Source organism: Pteronotus mesoamericanus, unplaced genomic scaffold, assembly GCF_021234165.1.
Source record: "Pteronotus mesoamericanus isolate MK-2021 breed Mesoamerican mustached bat unplaced genomic scaffold, CSHL_Meso_final scaffold_99, whole genome shotgun sequence".
NCBI lineage: Eukaryota > Metazoa > Chordata > Mammalia > Chiroptera > Mormoopidae > Pteronotus > Pteronotus mesoamericanus.
Window position 1 is genome coordinate 7,065,944 of NW_026555330.1, and position 21,748 is coordinate 7,087,691.

Here is a 21,748-nt window from a genome sequence, read left to right on the forward strand (position 1 = left end):
TGAGCCGATTCTCTCAGAGCCCAGGGCTCGGCCAGCGTCTTCAGCGGGGTCCCATTTTTCCGGTTTCCGGCGGCTGCGCCGCTTGTCTCCGAAGCTTGGAGTTACGCCCTCTGGAGAGCTCGCTAGCGCCCTCCGTTCAGCTCCGAACCCCCTCAAGAGTTCCTCCGGGGCAACTTCAGCCCAACATTTCCTCGCTCCGATTCTTGCCCCTTGGAGGACCCCGGTCCCACACTGTCCACTTTCTTGGATGTGCTGACCCCTCCCACCCCTCTAAAATGTCCAATAACCTGCAGGGAGTCTTCTTGAAAGCCGCTGAGGAAAAGTCAGGCAACGCCTCGCACTGGTAAGTACAGGTTTCCGATCTCCTTCGACACATCCGCCTCTCGCCCGTCTCTTAGCAGGATGTCGAGTCGGCCGTCGTTTCCTGTCATTCCGCAATTCAGATGAGTTTGCGCCCCACAGGGTGAGCCGTTCCGGGGAAGTGCTCTTCACTTTGGCAGTTAGAGCCCTTAGAACGCGTCCCTCTCGGAAATGTAAAACCTCCTCAGAGCCTAACGCAGTCAGCCTGTGCCCTGGCCCAGCGTCTCCAATTTCATAGGCGGACCGAATAGATCTCCATGGGAGAGGAAAATCAACATGGCCGACGCTCCTGTGTGACCAAAACCTTCTGGAAGGTTCTTGCGCCCTCGCAGGATAACAAGCAGCGATCTGCGCGGAATAGCCATTACCACCCAGGTGGCGCTGGACCTTCAGTGAAATTAGCCATACCTTAAGAGTGAGGAGAGGATATATCTTTCTGTCATTAATGAGAGTATATGAATTTAGAAACCGAAAAATTGTTCTAGAGTAAGGGAACCGATTATTTTAAAATGTGGAAAACAGCTTTATATTGAGAAAGGAAAGTGAAAAAAACACATTTTCGTGTAAAAGCAATCGGTTGGAACAGCGTTTTGAGATAGGGATAGTGCGAATGCCATCGCTAACTGGTTATCGATGTAAAAGAACTTTAGTTGATATGGGGAGATTCCAGTTATTAAAGACAAACTTACTTGTAAATTTAGAAAATTGTTTATCACTAACTGAGTAGTTTTTTGTTGTTGTTTTGAAGCTTCTATTAATCGACAAATGAAACGGGAACAAAATGAAACGGGAAACTCGCCGGTAGAGTATTCTAAGTTCACGCTATGGTTAGTGGATGTATAATAAGTGGTGAGAAAAAAAAAATAATGGGTTAAAAAAGTTAATGCAGAAGGAAAATGTGAAGAAGAAAGCATGGAAGTTAAGCTGTAAAACTCACGGAAGAGGATTCATGAAGAAAAACTGCCAAGGTTTGATCCTAGCTTCATGAGGCTTAAGTACCTCAGTTTTCATCCTGAAAATAAGGCCACCTAGAGATATTTTAAAGATTAAAACAGTGAATATATGTAAAATAATTAGGAAAAATAGAAAAGCACTGTTTAAACGTTGTTGTTGTGAGGCTACAACTTTACTTGTGTACAAATTGTGGCCCCAAAAGTAGGGTTTCCTTAATTATAAGTAGATTCAAAACCGAATTGTGATACGGACTTTAAGAAAGCGTGCATGATATTCTGAAATGAGATGGTCATTAAACACGGTGAGCTGAAACAGGATGATATTGAAGAACTGACAAGAAAGAACTATTTTATTTCAAATCATCAAAAGAGCCAGCTTTTGTGTATATATGTTGCTTGTTGGATTAATTTTGGTGGAAGTTGGGAGAGGCAGAGAGTGCTCTGTGTGGCTGTGCAAAAGTAGGATTATTTTTTAATGACTGTTTATTTCTTCTGCGTTGTTTTAGTACCTGGATGATGATGATACCTGACTTACCCTAACTTAATTTGTTTCAGGATTGCATTTGTTATTAATAATAGGAAATAAGATAGAATAAGAACTTTACATTTTTACTTATTGTGTAGTTCAACTTTTTTATCCAGTTTCTAAACCTTTGGCTAACTGTATTTGGCATTTTTAAAAACATTACAGATTGAATTATGTTTTGCTTACATTCATAAGTAATTCGGAGTTTATTAACTCACTGATTTATGCAGTTTTTCATCATCTTCCAATTCATTTATTTCTTCAAACCACGTACTTTGGTTATTGGTTGTTCATTAGATTCTGTTTTGTTTTGTAAGTAACAATCTGCATGATGTCCAAGCAGAATTTTTGTAAGTCTTTATTGGAAACTGAGTTTTCTTATTTTCCTGAAAATATTTTCGATGGTACTAAATCATTTTTTTTATAAACCTAAAATGATTATATGGGGTTTTTTTTGTTCTCTATAGATACTTACATTTTTTTGAGTTAGTTTATTTAGATTCAGGCCCCATTAGCAAAGAGCAAAGCAGGAATCAGAATGGTATGGTGGAAAGAAGGTAAGCTGTGTAGTTCAAGAGATCTAGATTTTTATCCGAGTTCACCATTTACTGTCAGTATGGTTCAACCATTTGGTTATAAAAACATTCAGTGAGTACCTGCTTTGTAATAGACTGCACTAAATGGAAAGACCAACTAAAGAATAAGATACGGACCATGCCATGAAGAATGTTACAGTCTAGAGAGGAGATGATGTGTTACATCTTTTAATAGCATTGTGCACAGGATGCTGTGAAAGCATAAAGAGGAATTGTAGGAAAGGTTTCTGGAGCAGCTGAGTTGGGGAATGCAAGTATTAGCTTTTCAATTGAAGGTGAATGCAGGCTATGCCCAGGCAGAGGGAATTGGTAAAATAAAGCACCAATATGGCTTATTACTAACAACTGGTATTTATTGTTTGATTCTATATTACAAGCAGAATAGACAGAACCTAAGGTTTTGGTTTGCCCTGCTGAAGAGATTAGACTTTATCTATCAGACATCAGAGGATTTAAGAAAAGGGCTGTCATGGTCACCTGTGCATTTTAGATAACTAATGGCAGTGTGGATTTGGGGGTGAGGCATCAGGCATATAAAGATTCTATTTCGGTTGTCCTTTCAGAGATGCTTAGAGCTTGAACTACCTGATATAAAGTAAGGGTTGAATTCAGAGAAGTATAGAAAGGAAAATAGGCAGACTTTGTTGGTGAATTGTCATGAAGAAAAGAGGGTCAACCCTGACTGCTGTGGCTCAGTTGGAGCGTGGTCCCATAACTAAAAGATTGCAGGTTCAGTTCCTGGTCAGAGCACATACCTAGGTTGCCGTTAGATCCCCGGTCCTGTGCCTTCTATCCCCCTTCCTGTTCTGGACCTGTACATGAAGCAACTGATCGTTGTGCCTCTCTCACATCGTTGTTTATTTCCATTCCTCTCTCCCTTCCTCTTTCTCTAAAAGGCAATGAAAAAATGTCGTTGGGCGAGGATAAAAAAAAAAGTTTTAAAGAAAAGAGGATCAATTATGATGCCGATTTTCTGGGTAGGTGTTGGTAAATTAAGATGAAGAACACACTAAGAAAGCCATCTAAAAGATACTTGAATCTGAAACTTGGTCTCAGTGCTGAAAATAGCAGTTCATGAATCATTAGCTTAGAGGTATTACAATAAAAGCCTATGATAATACATCACAGTAATAGGAATTAGGATGTTAAATGATTGTCATTTGGCTTTTATCCACCCTTAACCCTTTGTTCTTAAAAATTGAGTAGTTAAAATGAGCAGGGGACTTGCTTTGGTTAGATAATGTTCCATTGTTAGTTCAGTGTGTATTTAATTTTATACAGGGTAGATGTTATGTTTACTTTTGGTGTGTGAGTGAGTGTGTCAGGCTAACTGAATCTATTTTTCATTAATCTCTCAGTTTATGCAATTGAATTTTTTGGACCCTGGTATGTTGGGGTATGCTAAAGTAAACAAGAAAATGGATGGGATTGCCCAAGAGAACATATAATTCTGAGTAAGTTATTTAATATTACTAAACTACTTTCTCAGCTATGAAATAGAAATGGCAATACCCGCCTGCTGGGCTGTTTATTAGGACTAGATTATTGACAAGTATTTATTATAATATCTATTATACATAGTATTACATAGAATATTATATGGTATATATAATGTTATGTGGTATATATATTATGTAATATACATAAGTACCTAATGTTAAATCATAGATAGTAAATGGAAAAAGGTCTCCTAGCAGTTGAAAATATATTTTGCAAAAAATCTACAAAATGTTCATTAGCCTGCAAAATTTTTATTATTTCATTTCTAATGTGTGCATGCTTCATGTCAATATTAGAATAGTAAAAAATGTCAGTTATAAATATGTTTAATATTCCTTTTATTAAAATTCTTATATATTTTTATTAAAGTGCTCACATTTTCAAAAGACTACCTGATGAATTTGCTTATTCTTGGACACCAATTGAATATTTTATTGAAAAATGATAACTAGCATATATTGAGTGCTTATCATAACCCCAGTCAGTTCCTTCATTTAGTTCTCATATCAAACCTATTGTCCCCATTTTACAAATGAAGAAACAGAATTTCAAAGAGGTTAAGTAAATTTACCAGAGTCAATCAACTGATAATTAGAAGAGCTGAGATTAGAATAAATATATTTCTATTTTCTCTTTTATAGTCTTAAACTGTATTATTTTTCCAATGTATTTTCTCAGTTCAAACTCTAGATGGTTTAAGGTAATTAGCATGTTTATGAGTCTTTTTACGTGACTAAACCAGAGCGTGGGATGCTAAACCTGATTGTAGTTTTAGTTCTGACATTAGCTAGCAGAATATGATCTTTAAGAAAACAGAATCAGCCCTGTGTGACTCAGTTGATTGGGTGTCATCCTGCAAACTGAAGGATTGTGGGTTCGATTCCCAGTCAGGGCACATGCCTGGGTTGTGGGCCTGGTCCCTCAACTGTGCGAGTGTGAGAGGCAGCTGATTGATGTTTCTCTCTCACATCGATGTTTTTCTTCCTCTCTTTCTTCCTCCCTCCTCCTCTCTCTAAAAATAAATAAATAAAAATCTTAAAGAAAAACAGATCTTTATAGGGTTTTTATTCCTTAAATGGAAGATCTTTTCCAGATCTGGAAAAAAATATATATTGATTGAAGAATTTGTCCTGATTTATCATCTCTCTCCCTAGCATTCTGCATTTCAGTTTTATTTTTAGAGCTCATTCTATTTGTTACTAGGAAATTACGGGTTTTTTAATTATAGCTTGTAGAATTCAATTCAGCTGACATTGTCTACAATGTACCCGTTGCTATATAAGGTGTAGAGAATGTAGATATGAACAGGATAATCTTACCTTTAAGGAACTTAAGGTCTCTGGTAGATTATGTGAATCTCTGCTGATACACTGACATAGACAAAGCTGTATTTTCCTTTCCTTTTTGGAGGGGATTAGAGGAGAAGAGAGGGGGATAAAAATCAATTGATTAGATCTGAAAATAGATTTTCTTAGGTCATCTTATGCTCGCACAAAGACTTTCAGATCTTTATGATTCTTCTCAGATCACTCCCTGTTTTTGCTCTTATTCTTAGAAGGTGATGTCCTGTCCATTTTCATAGAGAGTAAAAGCCATTACTTTAGAATTACCTGAACCTTCTGACACCAAAGCTATAAACTTACCTGCAAATGCACCTAACCTCTCTTCTAGTTCCAATGGAAGTAGCTCTCTTTTTCCAGCTCTCTTTCTCCACTTTCTCCAGCTCTCTTTAAGATTCATTCCTTCCAACCTCTCTTATTCCACTTCTTTTATTACCAGCCTCTTCCTCTTGATGTCTCAAGCCTTTATACCTGCTCTCGTTCATCATTTCTAAGTTTAGAAAAAGAAGAAAGACTTCTTAGACCCTGTTTTAGCCTCCAGCTGGCTGCTTGCCAGTCTTTTTCTTCCCCTTACAGTTAAAGTTCGTAAGAGAGCTGTCTATACTTGCTATCTTCACATCCTTTCTTCACATTCACACCTCAGCAAGGTGTCTCCCAACCAGACTGCTCTTTTAAAGCCATTGATGACACATACTGTTTATTCCAGTGTACATTTTTAATCTGTAACTTGGCCTCAGAAACTTTTAATAGAATCACCCAATTTTCTTGAAACTCTCACTTCCTTTAGCTTCCATTACATCAAAATTTCTTGTTTTCTTTTTACTGCTCAAAATGAAAAGCCATTAAAATGTTTTGAGCAGGGAAGGGCCAGCTATGGTGTGACGATTTGAAGGGGAGAGTATATGACTGACGAAAAGCAGTTATGAGCCCCAGCTGGTGTGGCTCAGTGAATTGAGTGCTGGCCTGCGAACGTAAGGGACACCGGTTCAAGTCCCAATCAGGGCACATGCCTTGGATGCAGGTCAGGTCCCTGGTAGGGGGGCGCCCAAGAGGCAACCATACGTTGATGTTTCTTTCCTTCTCTTTCTCCCTTCCTCCCCCTCTCTAAAAATAAATAAAATCTTTAAAAAGAAAAAAAGACCAGTTATGAAGGTGCTATAATAGCCTAAGCCAGAGATGTTTACTTGGACTGGAGTGAATATAGTTAATTTGAAAACAATTGAATAGATCAAGGGAGATACAGGAGATAATAGCAACAGGATTTTGTTACTGAAAGTAGATTGTAAGAAAGCAGGAATTAATTGTCCTGGCATAGATATTTAAGATAAATGGATGCCATTTACCAAAAAGGGGGAAAACACTGGAAAAGGTCATGTTGAGTTTTAGGTGCATTTGAGATTTTTGAATGGAAATGTGTTGAGGGAAGTTAGATATATAAGCCTGAATCTTAAAAGAGCTGAGATATAAATATTTGAATTGTGATACATAAATGGTAGTTTAACTGAAGTCATGCATGTAAAAGAAGTCATCTACAGAAAGCTTACAGAGTAGAAAGAGGAGAGATCAATCTAAGCTTTGGTGAATTTCAGTATTTAAAGGTTGATTGACATAGGGTGAGTTGGCAAAGAAGATGGAGTCACTCCAGAGGTAGGTGAGTGTTGTATCTAGGAAGTATTGGGAAGAGAGTGTTTGAAGAAAAGGCACAGCAGACATCTTTGTACTCAACCAGATACATCATTTATCTCAACTCAGTTATTTGATTTTAGGGATTGTGGGTTGAACTAGGTTGGAGACAAGCAAACATGTTCTGTAAAGAGCCAGATAGTAAATATTTTAGGCTTTGCAGGCTGTATGATCTCAGCTATGACTACTACTTTCATGGTAGCATGAAAGCAGCCATATATGGTACATGAAAAAAAATGAGTGCAGTTGTGTACTAATAAAACTTTATGGTTACTGAAATTTGAATCTCATGTAATTTTCACATCACAAAATATTATTTAAATTATAAAAACCATTCTTAGCTTGCATAGTGCACAAGAACAGAGAGGAGGCCAGATTTGGTCCACAGGCTCTCTACTGACCTTTTCCCTATAAGTGAGCCTGGTGTCTGAACCATAACAGACACAAAGTTCTGATTCAGTTCTTATGGCTTTTTGGGGGGTGGGGAGGTGATGAAGTGAATTTTCCTCCTCAAGCTCTGAAAGCAAGGATTCATACTTTTCTTTATGTTCATGCTTCCCATTAGACATTAACTTTTCATTTACTAAAAGTAAATACAACATATTGAGCCAATATCAAGTGGCCAGAAAGCTGTTTTAAATATAAGGTGTAGTTACATATTTTTGGGTTGCAGGAGGGTAAGACTGAGCTCCAATGCTTCCTAGAATGCATAGAATTTTTAGCTTTGATTTTTATTAATACCTGAGGTTTAAAAAACAGCTACATTCCATGAAACACACTTGACAATTTTAATTTTTTTGTCCTTAAAATTTTTTCTTCATTTGCTCTTAGTCATATAAGGGCATACTGGTATTATATGCCATGTACTCTGCGCTCATGTTGCTAGAATTGAGCATGAGAGACAGTTTAGACAAGTGAACAAACAGATCAATTAATACATGGTGATAACTTGTGATATATACTATGAAGGAAATAAACAGGTGTAATATTTTGAACTATGAAGGAGCAGAAAGGATAGTTAAGGTGGTCATGTACTTGGGAGGTATCGTTTATGCTGAGGCTTGAAGTTAATGTGGGTGGGAGAGGAGTACCTAGGTAGTGAAATAGCATGTGTGATGGCCTTGAGTTCCATGAGGTGTTGGTATTTTTCGGGAACTGAAAGGTAGTTTTAGGTATAAATAACTTGAGGTGCCTTCATTCAAGAAGTCTACAAATAATTGATTATGCAGATTGGTATGGGATTTTTTAAAAATCAGGCAGTCTGTACTAATAGCTTATAAATATCCAGATCAAAATTGGCTAGATTTAAAAAATAATTACTAAGAAATAAATAATAAATTACTGATTTTCAGTGTGTTCCATGTTCACTGAAAACCATTCAGCTGAAATGACATTGCAGTTGTATCTATGGATTGACCGGCAATCAGAACTAGTATGCGTAATTGCCATACCAAGGGCTCTTTAGCACCAAACTTCACATGTGCTGAGACAATCAATAAAACAAAGAAGAAAATGGTTTCTACATGAGTAACTCAATTGAGTCTCTACAAATAAGGCACGTTAAGGTATCACCGTAAGTGATGCCTTAGCAGAAGCAGAATGGCTAACACTGGAGCTTGTGTCGTTGTCAGTGGGAAGAACAGATGGGGGTGGGCTGGAAGAGTGAGGGAAATAGAATAAGCATAAATATAGGTGAGATGAGAAACCTGGTCAGTAAAAGTAAGAGGAGGAGGACAAGAGGAAAGAGGACAAGAGGAAGAGAGAGGATGCTAATAGTTTTAAGAGGAGCATATTCTGGTAGACATAATTTTATACAGAATAAAACATTGGAAAGCTCTACTTACAGTTTTAGGTATAAATGTTTCTCCCTCATACATACTGCCTAACAATGTGAGACCTAAAAGCTGAGCATATCTTTGATTATTTCTTCAAAATCTTTGTTTTGTAATATTTCACTTTGAAAAATCAAAGTGACAAACAATATACTTTTATTATATTTTATATATATTTAAAATATTTGCAAATATTTGCTTTTAAATAAAATGTATGTACCATGTAGTACGTTGTATTTATTTACTCATGTTCTTTTAAGTGTTTCAGGCTGCATGTACCAAGTAGTTCAGACGGTTGGCTCGGATGGAAAAAATCTTCTGCAATTACTTCCAATTCCTAATTTCTCTGGAAATCTTATACCACTAGTTCAATCTTCAGTTATGTCTGATGCTTTGAAAGGGAATACAGGAAGCCCAGTTCAAGTTACTTTTCAGACTCAGATTTCCAGCTCCTCCACAAGTGCATCATCACCTCAATTGCCCATTTTTCAGCCAGCCAGTTCTTCAAACTATCTATTTACAAGACCAGTAGATACAGCAGAAAAAGTTAGAGTCACTTCTGTGAGAACTGAAAGTTTTACCTCACCAGTTTCTAAAGTTCAGAGTCATGGTGTGAAAATTGATGGACTCACCATGCAAACATTGGCTGTTTCTTCCTCCTCAACACAAAATGATTCATCTTACATTTTAGTAAGTCCTCAGAGTCTTCCAATGACTGTGAAATCTCCAGTTTTGCCTTCTGGGCATCATTTACAGATTCCAGCGCATGCTGAAGTGAAATCTGTACCAGCGTCGTCATTGCCTCCTTCAGTTCAGCAAAAGATACTTGCAGCTGCAACCACAAGCACCTCAGGAACAGTTGAGGCCTCCCAAATACCATCTGTTATTTACGTATCTCCTGTAAAAACAGTGAAAAATGTAGTTACCAAGAACTTTCAACACATTTATCCAAAACCTGTTACAGAAATAGCAAGGCCAGTGATACTAAATACCACACAAATTCCAGTGAATGTTGCTAAAGAGACACAATTAAAAGGTGGTCAGCATTCTCAAGCTGCTCCAGTGAAATGGATTTTTCAAGAAAATCTACAGCCTTGTACTCCATCTCTTGTTCCTGTTAAGTCTTCAAATAATGTGGCTTCACAGATTTTAAAAAGTTTTGTAGAAAAGAAAAGTTTGGGAGATAATACTATAAATGTGCCACCATTGAGTACCATCAGTCATAGTGGGACACAGTCCAAAAGTATGCCTATTAAGGATAATGCTTTGGTTATGTTTAATGGGAAAATCTATCTGTTGGCTATAAAGGGGACAGATGTTTTGCCATCACAAATTGATCAACAGAATTCTGTTTCTCCTGATATTCCGCCAAGAAAAGATGTATCACAGATAGTGAGTTCAAGTCCAGTCTCAGAAATATCCAGAGAGGTTGTAAATTTTGTTTTGGCTAAAAATAAATCTTCCCAGATGGAGACAAAATCACTTTCAAATACCCAGCTTGCTTCCATGGCCAATCTAAGGGCAGAGAAGAATAAAAAAGTGGAGACAACATCTCTTTCTATCCTAAACCCACATAATCTGAACCCATCCATTAACTACTTAAAACAGAGTAAGACTTTATTCATAAAGGCAGACTTTCCACATGGATTTAGTACAGGACAAAATGCCCCCCCAAAAGAAAATATCATCCAGAGCATAGAGAAAATAAGTTCCTCTGTTGATGCAACAAGTATTACTTCACAACAGTGTGTTATCAGAGACCAAGAACCAAAGGTAATTTTCCCATGTTAGGGTGTTCTTTTTATCTATATAGAAATTTTCTTTTTTAATTCTCAAAGTTATCTACAATACTTTTCTCCCCTCCTTTCCCATCCTCCATCACACACATACCATGTACACATGAATGCTTAATTAAGTCAAAGCTTTTATCTGAAGGAAGTGTTTGAAGAGTATAATTGAGAGAGTCCAAGTGGTGTCTTTGTCTTGAATCATTTAGCATGCCAAGTCTTTAAAACAAATCAAAGAAAAAAATCACAGAGCAACAGGGTTTAGAAGAGTTGGAGAAGGATAATGTGAATTAAAAGCTTTGTAAAATTGTGTGTATACACATATATTTGTGCACACATATATATGTATACATATATATTTAATAGCCTACTTTTAGTATGTGATGAGATCAATATTACGCATATAGGAGAGCTGGAGGGTTTTATTTGTTTTGTGGTGGTATATAACTATCTGGTAATTTTTTTAGGTAGATGATGGAAGGGGTATGGAGGACAGGGCCAGTGAGTACCTCTCAAGTCATTTGTGGAAACAGTATTTATCAACATCTTTGGTTAGATTTTTTTTCTATTTTAGTAGACAAGTTCTTCCCCGCCCCCTCCCCCGCTATTTTAGCCCTTCTTCTGACTCCTCATCCAATTATACAACATATCCACATAGGAACCTTCCTATTCTACTTAAGATAATGTGTTTCTGTGCTAAGTATTTGTACCCACCTTTTCCTTACTTAGAGGTCTGCTTAATAATGTCAGTATTTATCCCCTTTCAGTACAGAATTTATTCAACTCCAGAGATAAAAGGAGGTAAATTCTGATTATACCACTGGTTAAAGGCATGAGACTCTTTCAGAAGACTAAAACTTTTAATATCATAGATCATTTTTAACTTGGTATTAGTCTGTATTCTTATTTTCGTTGTTTGAGAATTGAGTACCTGTTACCTTTCTAGTGCAAGAAAGTAAAACAAATGAGGAATTGCATGGGAAAATTTTAAGTATACTCAGTTCAGTTTTTCGAGTGTGGGTACTAAGGCAAGGGTAATGCAAACCAACCATGTAGGACTTCAAAGCATGCTTGAAGTAAAATGAGATAATCACTTAGTTAACCAGTCTGATAAAATGGCTTAAGTAATGGGCAGTATTGTTTGTGTGTTTTCTTTTCCTAATCCAGATCCAGAATGAGATGGCATCAACGTTAGAAAAAGTTACTCAAGAAAAAAATGATAAGAAAAATTCTCAAGGAAGAAACAATAAAGCGTATCTGAAGACTGATGCTGAATTGAAAAAGCTATTTGGTCTCACTAAAGATTTGAGAGTATGCCTTACTCGGATTACTGACCATTTGGGTACTGGAGAAGGTTTTGATTCCTTTAGGAGTTTGGTGAAGAGTGACAGAGAGACAAAGTTTACAGGGAAAGAGGAAGAGAGGAAACAGGTAATAGATTTTGATATGTTCTTTGTAGGTACTCCAAAGAGACTGGAATGTATTAATTTTTGTGTTTTTTTAAAGAAATTACTGATCTTTTTTAGAGGGAGAGAAACATTGATTTATTTCACTTGTTTATGCATTCACTGGTTGATTATTGTATGTGCCCTGACCGGGAATGGACCAGGCAGTCTTGGAGTATGGGGAGGACATGCTAACCAACTGAGTTAGACCACTAGTCTCACGTCTTAATATAATAGTTAACCAACTTTGCATATATATGTATTATGCCAAAATAGTGCCAAAAAGAGGTATATATGCATAGGTAAAAATGCATCCCTGGTTAGTTAATGATGGTGTTTTTATTTATCTACTGTTTATTTTTTGTCATAAAATTACAAGAAAATGGTCAGGTTTTTAATTTGTTATACTACTTTGAAGATTCTATCTAAAATAAATAGTCTGCCCCGGCTGGTGTGGCTTAGTTGGTTGGAATGTAGTCCTGTAAGCCAAAACGTTTGCAGGTTTGATCCCTGGTCCAGGTACGTACGGGTGCATACAGGAGGGAACCAATCAATGTTTCTCTCCCTTTCTCTAAAAGCAATTAAAGTCTTTGGCTGAGGATAAATAAAATAAAATCTTAAGTAGAACCATGCAGATGTTCACAGTAGTATCACCAACATCTTAAGAAATCTGCATGATCGGTAATGGTGAAAACAAACATCCCAGTAATTTTGCCTATTGTCAGTCTACTTATGTTATTGTTACATTGTTTAATATCCTGAACTTCAGATTAGAGGTCAGTCTTTCCCAATGAAAATCTTTAGTATGTGGCTACCATGCAAAGGAAAAAATTTAAAACAATTCTAATACTCAGGTTCTTTGCAAATGGCTGTTATATTTTGGTGGTACATCAGTTCAGATTCTAGTACTTAAGCAGGGAAATGAATTAAGCAGTTTATTCTCAGTGAAAATCGTTACGGCATTGCTGGGTTTTTGGGGTGTTTTTTTTGTACCATAAATATTAATCTTTTGCTGTAGTTCTCAATGTATTTTGTAGAGTTGAATTTAATTGCTAAATATTTGTACCTGCAAACTTGTTAAATTTCAGAGCACATTCTATATGTGGCACTAATACTTTGCTTTTCTGTTGGAATCATACTCAACATTGCAACAGGGTTTTGATAAGAAAAGAAAAGCAAAAACTGTTAAGAAGATGGATCACACAAAGAAGAGAAAAACTGAGAGTGCTTATACAGCTGTAAATGGAGGAACTAATGTCACTAGTTCCCAACTCATTAGTTGTATTTTACCAGCTTCGGATGTATCACACCATAACGTTGTCACAAGCTGCAATAAAACCAGGGAAGAAAAGAGAACTGCAGTAGAACACTGTACACGTGAGAACCAGGAAAAAGATTCATTGAGTCCAAATGCAGATTTTGAACAAAGCCATTCCTTTAATAAAAATTATACTGAAGATATTTTTCCCATGACACCACCAGAGTTAGAAGAAACCATTCGAGATGAAAAAATAAGAAGACTTAAGCAGATGCTGAGAGAGAAAGAAGCAGCCCTTGAAGAAATGCGCAAGAAGATGCACCAAAAATAAAATGTTGCTGTACTTAAAGACTTCAATGAATTAGCTCTCTGTTTACCATATACTTTTGAATTAAGTTAACTGTAGATGCATTCTGAAAGTGTCTTTGAATATGAAATTTGTTTTTTCATCAGTTTATTATAAAATGTTATTTAAGGAATGCAGAAAAGGTTGATTCACATATAAATCTTTGGTATAATCTACATGGGATATCTAAATCTTTGTTTAACCTTTTTTTGGAAGGAAAAGTAGTCTAATTTTTGTTATCTTTAACTAGAATTCCCCAAGTTTGAATATTTAGGCAGGATTTTTGTTATTGTTTGTATCTTTTTTAAATTATTTTTTTTTTTATTTTTATCCTCACCTGAGGATATTTTTTGTATTGATTTTAGAAAGGAAGGGGGGTTGGGGAGAGATACATTAATCAGTTGCTTCCAGTATGTGCCTGGTCCAGGGATAGAGCACACAGTCTGGATATATGCTCTGACCAGGGATTGAACCTGCAACCCTTTGGTGTATGGGACAGTGCTCCAACTAGCTGAGTCAACCAACCAGAGCTGTTGTTTATATCTTTAGCTAAATTGCTCAGGTATTATTCCAATAAAAGATAATTATTATATGCCATTGAAATTATTTAAGAATTCAGCTCTAAACTTAGCTTTGTTGGGCTTGTATATATACTCAGTCTCTTTACCCATGAAGTGATACCTTCTGCTCACCATTGTAATTTTTTTAAAATTTCATAAAAAAAATATTAAGCAGCATTATTTAAAAATTTAAACATTTCTCAAGATTGAGGGACAATTGTTTTGTAACTTTTACATGATAGTTTCATATAATCCAAAATGAGTTTTAGAATTCAGGCTATATAATGTATTGTTTGCCTAACGTGATATGTTACCGCCTCTAGGGAAATGCTTTTTTTATGACTATGGACATATGTGACTTGGACTGTGTGAAAAATAAATGTGAACAATGGCCACATTTAATACCTTTTAAAAATATAAAATGTGGTTTTTCTTAAAAGAGACAAACAGTTTTCTGTCTGGTTATCTTTGATTTGGAGAGTTTGGAAGTGGTGGAGAGAGAATGATGAAGGGGAAGGAAGAAAAGGTTATTTAAAAAGATGATTAACAAATCCCTGGAAGGAAAGTCAAATAAAACCTGTACATTGACAACAAAATAGAAAAAAGCAAATACCAAGAAGGAGAACAAATACAAACTGATCATCAACTAGATTCTCCTACTTTTTCTTTTTTGTAACAGCTTTATTGAGATAACTCATGTACCATAAAATTACTCTTTTAAAGTGTACGATTCAGTGGCTTTTATTGCATTCAGTTTGCAACATCAACATCTGATTTTAGAACATTTTCATCACCCCAGCTCCAAACCTTATACGAATTAGCAGTCACTCCCCAGAGCCGCCTTCTCGCAGCCTTAGCAACTACTAATACACATTCTTGTCTCTATAAATTTGCCTCTTGTGGACATTCATATGCATGCAGTGAATCATTAAAAATATTTAGTGACTAGTTTGTTTCCTTCACTTAGCTAATGTCAAGGCTTATCCATGCTCTAGCATGTTTTAGTACTTTTTTATTTTTTAATTGCTGAGTAATACTCCATTGCATGGATATATAGCGCACTTTATTTATTTATGGGCATTTGGGTTGTTTTACACTTCTGACCACTAGGTGTTATGTTGCTATGAATGTTTGGGTACAAGTTTTTGTGTGGACATATGTTTTCAGTTCTCTTGAGTATCTACCTAAGAGTGTAATTGCTAGGTCATATCCTAACTTTTTGTTGAACATTTGAGGAACTGCCAAATTATGCCAGTCAGGTTGTATTCCTACTATTCGATCAAAATGGATTTTGTCAAGGACAGCAGTTTCCTGCACGTAGCTAGATCCAGTGATCAGTTGTCAGCCTTCATTTATCTGAATTTATTCATCAGTAGGAATATAGTTTCATGAATTATAACCTCCTTTGAAAACCTTCAAATGTTTTATTATTAAAGAAGCAGTACAGGTATGTTACAGAAAATTAGAAAATACAGCAAGCTAAAATGCTAAATCAAAACTTTATATTCCCATTAAGCTAAAATATTAAGATATAACTGTTGGGGCCAGGGATACATAATTAAAGACTATCAGTAAATATTTACATTTAAAGTCATAGGTTTGGATAACATTACTTAGTATACACAAAACCGTGGGCTCATGTCAGGACATCTAAAAATTGGAAAAATGAATTTTGAGGATCGGAAGAAAATACTAAGTGAGTTGTATTGACAAATTGTTGAATAGTCCTTACTTAATAGGTCAGTGTTTGTTAAATCAACTAAAATTATCCTAAAGATATTGTATCCATCTTCCATTTCATTTCTTTACCATTTGTTTTAGTTTCCTTTCGAGTATTCATTTCTCTATTACTAAGATTTTACTGCTCATGAAGTCCTCAGGCACTCATATTCTCATATTTTATGATGCAAAATGTGTCTTGAATTCTTTACATCAAAATTCCCAAAATTTGTCTATGCCAATGGTCTCAAACTCCTCCTACTCTTCATTCTGAAATTCACTTAAATTAGGGTTTTATTTTTGCAACTCTACTAAAGCTGTTTTTTTCCAAAGTCTCCAACAGTTGCTATCTTACAGTCATTGCCATTTTATCAGTCTGTTACTGAAACTTTTTCTCTGTTCTGTCTCTGACACTATGTTCTTGTTTTCCTACTGCTTTATTGGCTGCTTCTCCCTAGTCTCTGGCTGATTCCTTCCCTTCATGATCTAGTAATGTTGGAGTTTTTACAGCTATACTCACTCATGATGATCTTACCTATTTCTCATGGATCAAAATGCCGCTTGTATCTGGGAACTCCAACACTGTATCTTTAACTGCCTTCTTGACGTTTCCACATAGAAGTCTAATGGGCATCAAAATTAACACAGGCCAAACCCCAGCTTCCAATTACCATTCACACCCAAAATGTGTGTCAACCAAGATCTCTGTATCTCAGCTGATAAATCCTAGTCCAGGCTTCCACTTGTACAATTAGAAACAATTGAAGTCCACCTTGGTTCCTTTTTCCCTTATATCCTGCAATGAGACTGGTAGGAAATTTTCTTGGCCCACATTCAAATTATATTTGGAGTCTGACTTGCTCACCACCTCTATTGTGATAATCTTGCATTATCTGGATTGAAACAGCCATCTCTCTGCTTCCACCAGTGCTCTACAACCTGTACTTGGCACAATAGCCAAGTGAGCTGTGTTAAAAGTGTAAGGAGGGGAAAGGACCAAAAACCCTGTACAAAAATGGGAAAAGTACATGAACAGACAATTCACCGTAAAAGATACAAAAATGACCTTCAAACACGAAAGTGTTCAAAAGAATTCAAAATTAGATATGTGCAAGTTAAAACCACTCATACCATTTCTTATTGGTCAGACTGGAAAAGATTTAAGAATGACAGCATCTGCTTGCAAGGCTGTGAGGTTTGTTCATACATTGCTGATTGGACTGCAATGTGTTACAATTCTTTTGGAGGGAAATTTGGCAATGCCAAAATGACACATTGACCTTTCGATCAATTTAAGAATCTCCTGAAGACACGCCTCCAACAATGTGAAAAGGTATATTCAGAAGTTTGTTAATTACAATATTGTTTTCAGTTGCAAAGTATCGGAAACAACCTAAATTCCCATTCATAGGAGAATGGTTGAAAAATCATGGTATGTTCACAAAGTAGAATACTAAGTAGCTATAAGAAAAGAATAAGGAAGAGCTCTATGAACTGATACATAATGATCTCCAAGACATACTATAAAATGAAAAAAGCAAAGCACAAAGAGTCCACAGCATGCTACCCTTCGTAGAAAGAAAAAAATAGAATATACATAGATATCTTTATTTGTGCAAAAGAAATACAGGAAGGATAAATTTAAAAACCAATGAGACTGACTACTTAAGGGAAAGAGAAGAGAGGAATAGGTTAATATGGATGATGTAGAGTAATATTTCTCTGAACTTTACAGTCTTGCATACACTTCACGTAAATAAGTGATTAAAACTAACCAGGTAATGGGAAAGTCAAACTGGAATGCAAGTACAAATGAAAGTAAATGTATTACAAAAGAATAAAGTAATGACACTTAAGGAATGGAAAAGAAAATAACCTAAGTAACATAGAAAGTAGTATCTTCACGTGGTAGTAAAAAGCTAAAGACTTAAATGCTGTAATGTCAGTAAAAAAGTGTTTCTCACAGGAGTATGAATTAGCAAATCCTAAAACTACCTTTACCTGTAGATTAGAATTGGACCGTAATTTCATGTTTTATAGATAATGAGAGCCAGGTTCCTCACTGTTGGAGGAAGACATAGGGAAAGGAGGAAGGCTAAAATAAACCCTGTAGCATTGAATTAGACTAAGGAACATCAGTATAAACTCATGGTTTTTTTAAATTATACATTCAAACAGATTAAGAAATGTACATATGGCTGTATGGATGGATTAGAATATATTCATATATTTCCTTACTCTGTTCACTGAGAGGGCCTAACAGCAGTGATACTCCAGAACAGTGAGCACACCTAGCATCAGATCTTGGTTTCTAAACACCATAATCCAACATAAGGAACCAGGACTCTGGAGAAGTTGCTTCCACGGCAGGCTGGGGCAAGGAAAATACAAAGTGAGGCTAGATTATCTTGTGATTTCAGAAGGTAAGGAAATGCTTCTAAAAAAGATGGAAGCTTACCAAAAACAGAGGAGCTGATCTGAAAGATCTAGTGTCCAAAGATGGAATAATTTAACAACAATAAATAATAATGGTATTTTACTTTAATCCTTAGAATAAAATATACCCAGTGAGTCTATACCAATATAAAAATCATACATATGGTGGAGAAGGGACAGCTCTTCTTTACAGTAGAATTCCAATTAATAAATATAAATGGAAAGGGGAAATAGAGAATCATCACTGCAAATGCCCCAGTAATAGCTTTTGCAGACAAGAATCACCAATGAATACTAAAATGAGTGACACAAGTTTAAGAAAGGATTTGCTGTCTTAAAATATCTCCCCAAAGATACTTAGTACCTATAAAGAAAGACAGTAACTCTAGAGTGGAGAAACCTAGCAGGCACCAAGCTATCCAAATGATCAAGGTAAATATCACCAATAATAAGATGTCAATATCATGAAGCCCTTGATATAAATACAGAGAGGAAGACTGTGTGTGTGGTAGCCTTTCCAAAAATACAAAACCTTTCTCTTACAGGCTGAATGTTTGTGTCACTACTAAACGTTGTATGTTGAAGCCCTAACCCCGCAGTTTTGCTCTAAGGCAGTAATTGAGGTTAAATGAGATCAGAAGGATGGGGCCCTGATCCAATAGGATTAGTGTCCTCTCAGATGAGTCATTAGAGTGTCCCTACCACCACCACCACCACCATCGTGAATGCACTGAAAAACTAGCATTTGACATCGAAGAAAGGCCATGAGAGGAGAGAACATAGAATACAGCCATCTGCACACCAGGAAGAGAGCTCTCACCAGAAACCAAATCAGCTAGAACGTTGATCTTGGACTTTCAGCCTCCAAAATGATGAGAAAGCGATTTATGTTGTTTATTCCCTCCAGTCTGTGGTATTTTGTTGTAGCAGCCCAAACTGACTGATTTTCTCCAAGCATGAGAAAATATCCGATGAACCCAAATTGAGAGGCATTTTACAAAATGACTGATTAGTATTCTTTCAAAGTCTCAGCGTCATAAAAGATGAAGAAAAGAGTGAAGAGCTGTTGCAGACCGCAAGAGAGGAGGGAATAAAAGAAGACTTACACATGATATAGGGCTTAGAATGAGATTCTGGAACAGAAAAAAAAAAGTGAAAAAAAGTGAAATTTGAATAAAGTCTGTATTTTAGTTAAATAGTATTGTACCAATGTTATTTTCCTGTCCTTGATGTAAAGTGTTAGCATTAAGGGAAATGGGATAAAGGATATAAGCAAAAAAAAAAAAAAAAAAAAAAAGCAACCATTATTGCAATTTTTCTAAGTCTAAAATTAGATCAAAATGAAATGTTTAAATACAAAAGAAAGCTTAAAAATGTAAATGAGAACATTCCCTCTCCTGTTTTAAACCCTCTAGTGGCTTTCTATCTCACTCAAAGTCAATGCCAAATAACAGTGACCTAAAAGCCCTACATTAATTGCCATCCTGTTTCCTCTCTCCCCATTCCCACTGAACTTCAGCTAGACTAGGAGCTTGCTGTTCCTTAAATACAGGAGGCACGTTCCTGCCTCAAGCCCTTGCCTTGGTTTTTCCTCACTGCTACCTGTTTTTCCTCCTCTAATAACTGCATGGCCATACTTTTTTTTTTTTTTTGTCATTACTCCACTGTCATCTCATCAATGAAGCATTCTCCAACATTCTGTTTAATCCAGCCTCCTGGAATTCCATATTCTGATATTATTTTCTCATAGCCCTTGTTAACACTATTCTGCATATATTACTTGTTTGATTCTATTATTACATGTTGATGCACAATTGAGTTTAAAGTGCACCGAAGTTTAAATTAGGGGAGAGGTTTTTGATTGTATTATTCTTTGACATATTGCCAATGAACAAGAATGGAGAATGAGTAGTCATAGGAAGGCAGCTCTACCTCCAATGTCTCATTCCTGTTTCAAGAGCAGGAATAATGAAGTGTTAAAGACAAGATATATTAGGAAAGCAGAACCTCTCTTCATGTATCTTCATGTGTTATTGGACTACTCACCAAACTCTTACATGACTACCTCTAACTGCAATAAAGGCTGAGAATTTTTTCTTTTGCTAGGAACAACATTACAGTTCACACAAAATTTAATTTCTGTTGGTAAAAAAGAAAAGGAGTGGATACTGGTAGGTTACTGATGATCTCTGTCACAAAAACCACATCTGTGTTTTTGACAAAAGGTTTAGGCTATAAGGACAAAGAATAAATAACTATAAATTATTCACACACAAAAAATTAATGTTTCCTAAAAGGGAGTCGAAAACATTCATGATTTTCTGCTTTTGTTTCAGTAACACTAAGGAAAAAAAACAGCACAACTTTTAGAGAGTTCAGGGAGATAAAATGTAAACCAAGGCTTTTCTACATATCTAGAATTTGAATAATATGTGATATCAATAAAAATATTCTCAAATATTAAAGAGTTCTGAAAATATGCTGCTTATAATTTATTCTTGAATAAAATTAAATATGTACTATTACAACTGCTCTTTTTGTATTTTTAAGAAAAATACTCCTGTCTCTGGGAAGCTTTGTACTGTTAGCTTGGCTAGGCTGAGCTACATTTCCCAGAATTCCCTTTTGTATATATTTCCACTTAGCGACCCTTGTGGGAGACTTGAAGGGCAAAAGTGAAGCAAGCATTTTGTAGCCCAGACATTATCTCTGATCCACTGCCTCAAAGGCCATCTCCTCCCAGATCTTTCTTTAGCCTCTCTTACTTCTTAGTCAGGTGACTGTGTTTATTTCTGTGACAAAGAACCCTGTCCTCTGGAGGACATGCCTACCATCTAGGTCAGAAACACCAAGAACTGACACAGATAGAAATCTGCCCCATGACCTTCGGCTTGTCCCTGTGTGTTCCAGCTTGTTCTTGCTTCTTCCATGCCACATTCATCTTTTCTTCCTGACTTCCTGCCCTGTGGACTTCAAGTTTCAAGGATCATATGGGAAGACAAGGAGGCAAGATGGACAGATTCCTGGAACAGATTATTTTACACACACACACACACACACACACACACACACACTCCACATTCTAGTGGTTTTGTTTCTCTGATTGGATTTAGACTGATATACTACCCTAGACTTATGAACAAATTCTCCAATAATTTCTTCTAAGAGTTTTAGAATTTTGCCTTTCAAAAATTAGATAAATAAGCTATTGTTTTACAAGGTAGTGGATAACTTGCATGTATTTTAATAATTATATTACTAAAAATAGTTATAATAAAGTGGAAAAAAGTTAAAGAAAAATATTGGTCTTTAATTCACCTCATATTAATTTTTGTGAATGGTGTGAACAGGAGTCCAATTTCATTTCTCTTCACACGGTTAACCAATTGCCCCAGCGCTCTTAATGG

At 36.0% G+C, this 21,748-nt stretch overlaps 1 protein-coding gene across 4 annotated transcripts; it reads left to right on the forward strand.

Moving 5' to 3' along the window:
• On the forward strand, nucleotides 1–14,794 carry LRIF1 (ligand dependent nuclear receptor interacting factor 1). Of its 4 annotated transcripts, XM_054564720.1 has the most exons (5): nucleotides 1–343; nucleotides 3,794–3,889; nucleotides 9,051–10,563; nucleotides 11,745–12,008; nucleotides 13,177–14,794. In XM_054564720.1, the coding sequence occupies exons 2-5, from the start codon at nucleotides 3,858–3,860 to the stop codon at nucleotides 13,609–13,611; spliced, it is 2,244 nt and encodes a 747-aa protein (XP_054420695.1). In that variant the 5' UTR covers nucleotides 1–343; nucleotides 3,794–3,857; the 3' UTR covers nucleotides 13,612–14,794. The 4 variants fall into 4 exon arrangements, with proteins under 4 accessions (XP_054420695.1, XP_054420694.1, XP_054420696.1 ...); XM_054564719.1 differs by lacking the exon at nucleotides 3,794–3,889; XM_054564721.1 differs by lacking the exons at nucleotides 3,794–3,889; nucleotides 9,051–10,563.
• Nucleotides 14,795–21,748: the final 6,954 nt, after the last annotated feature.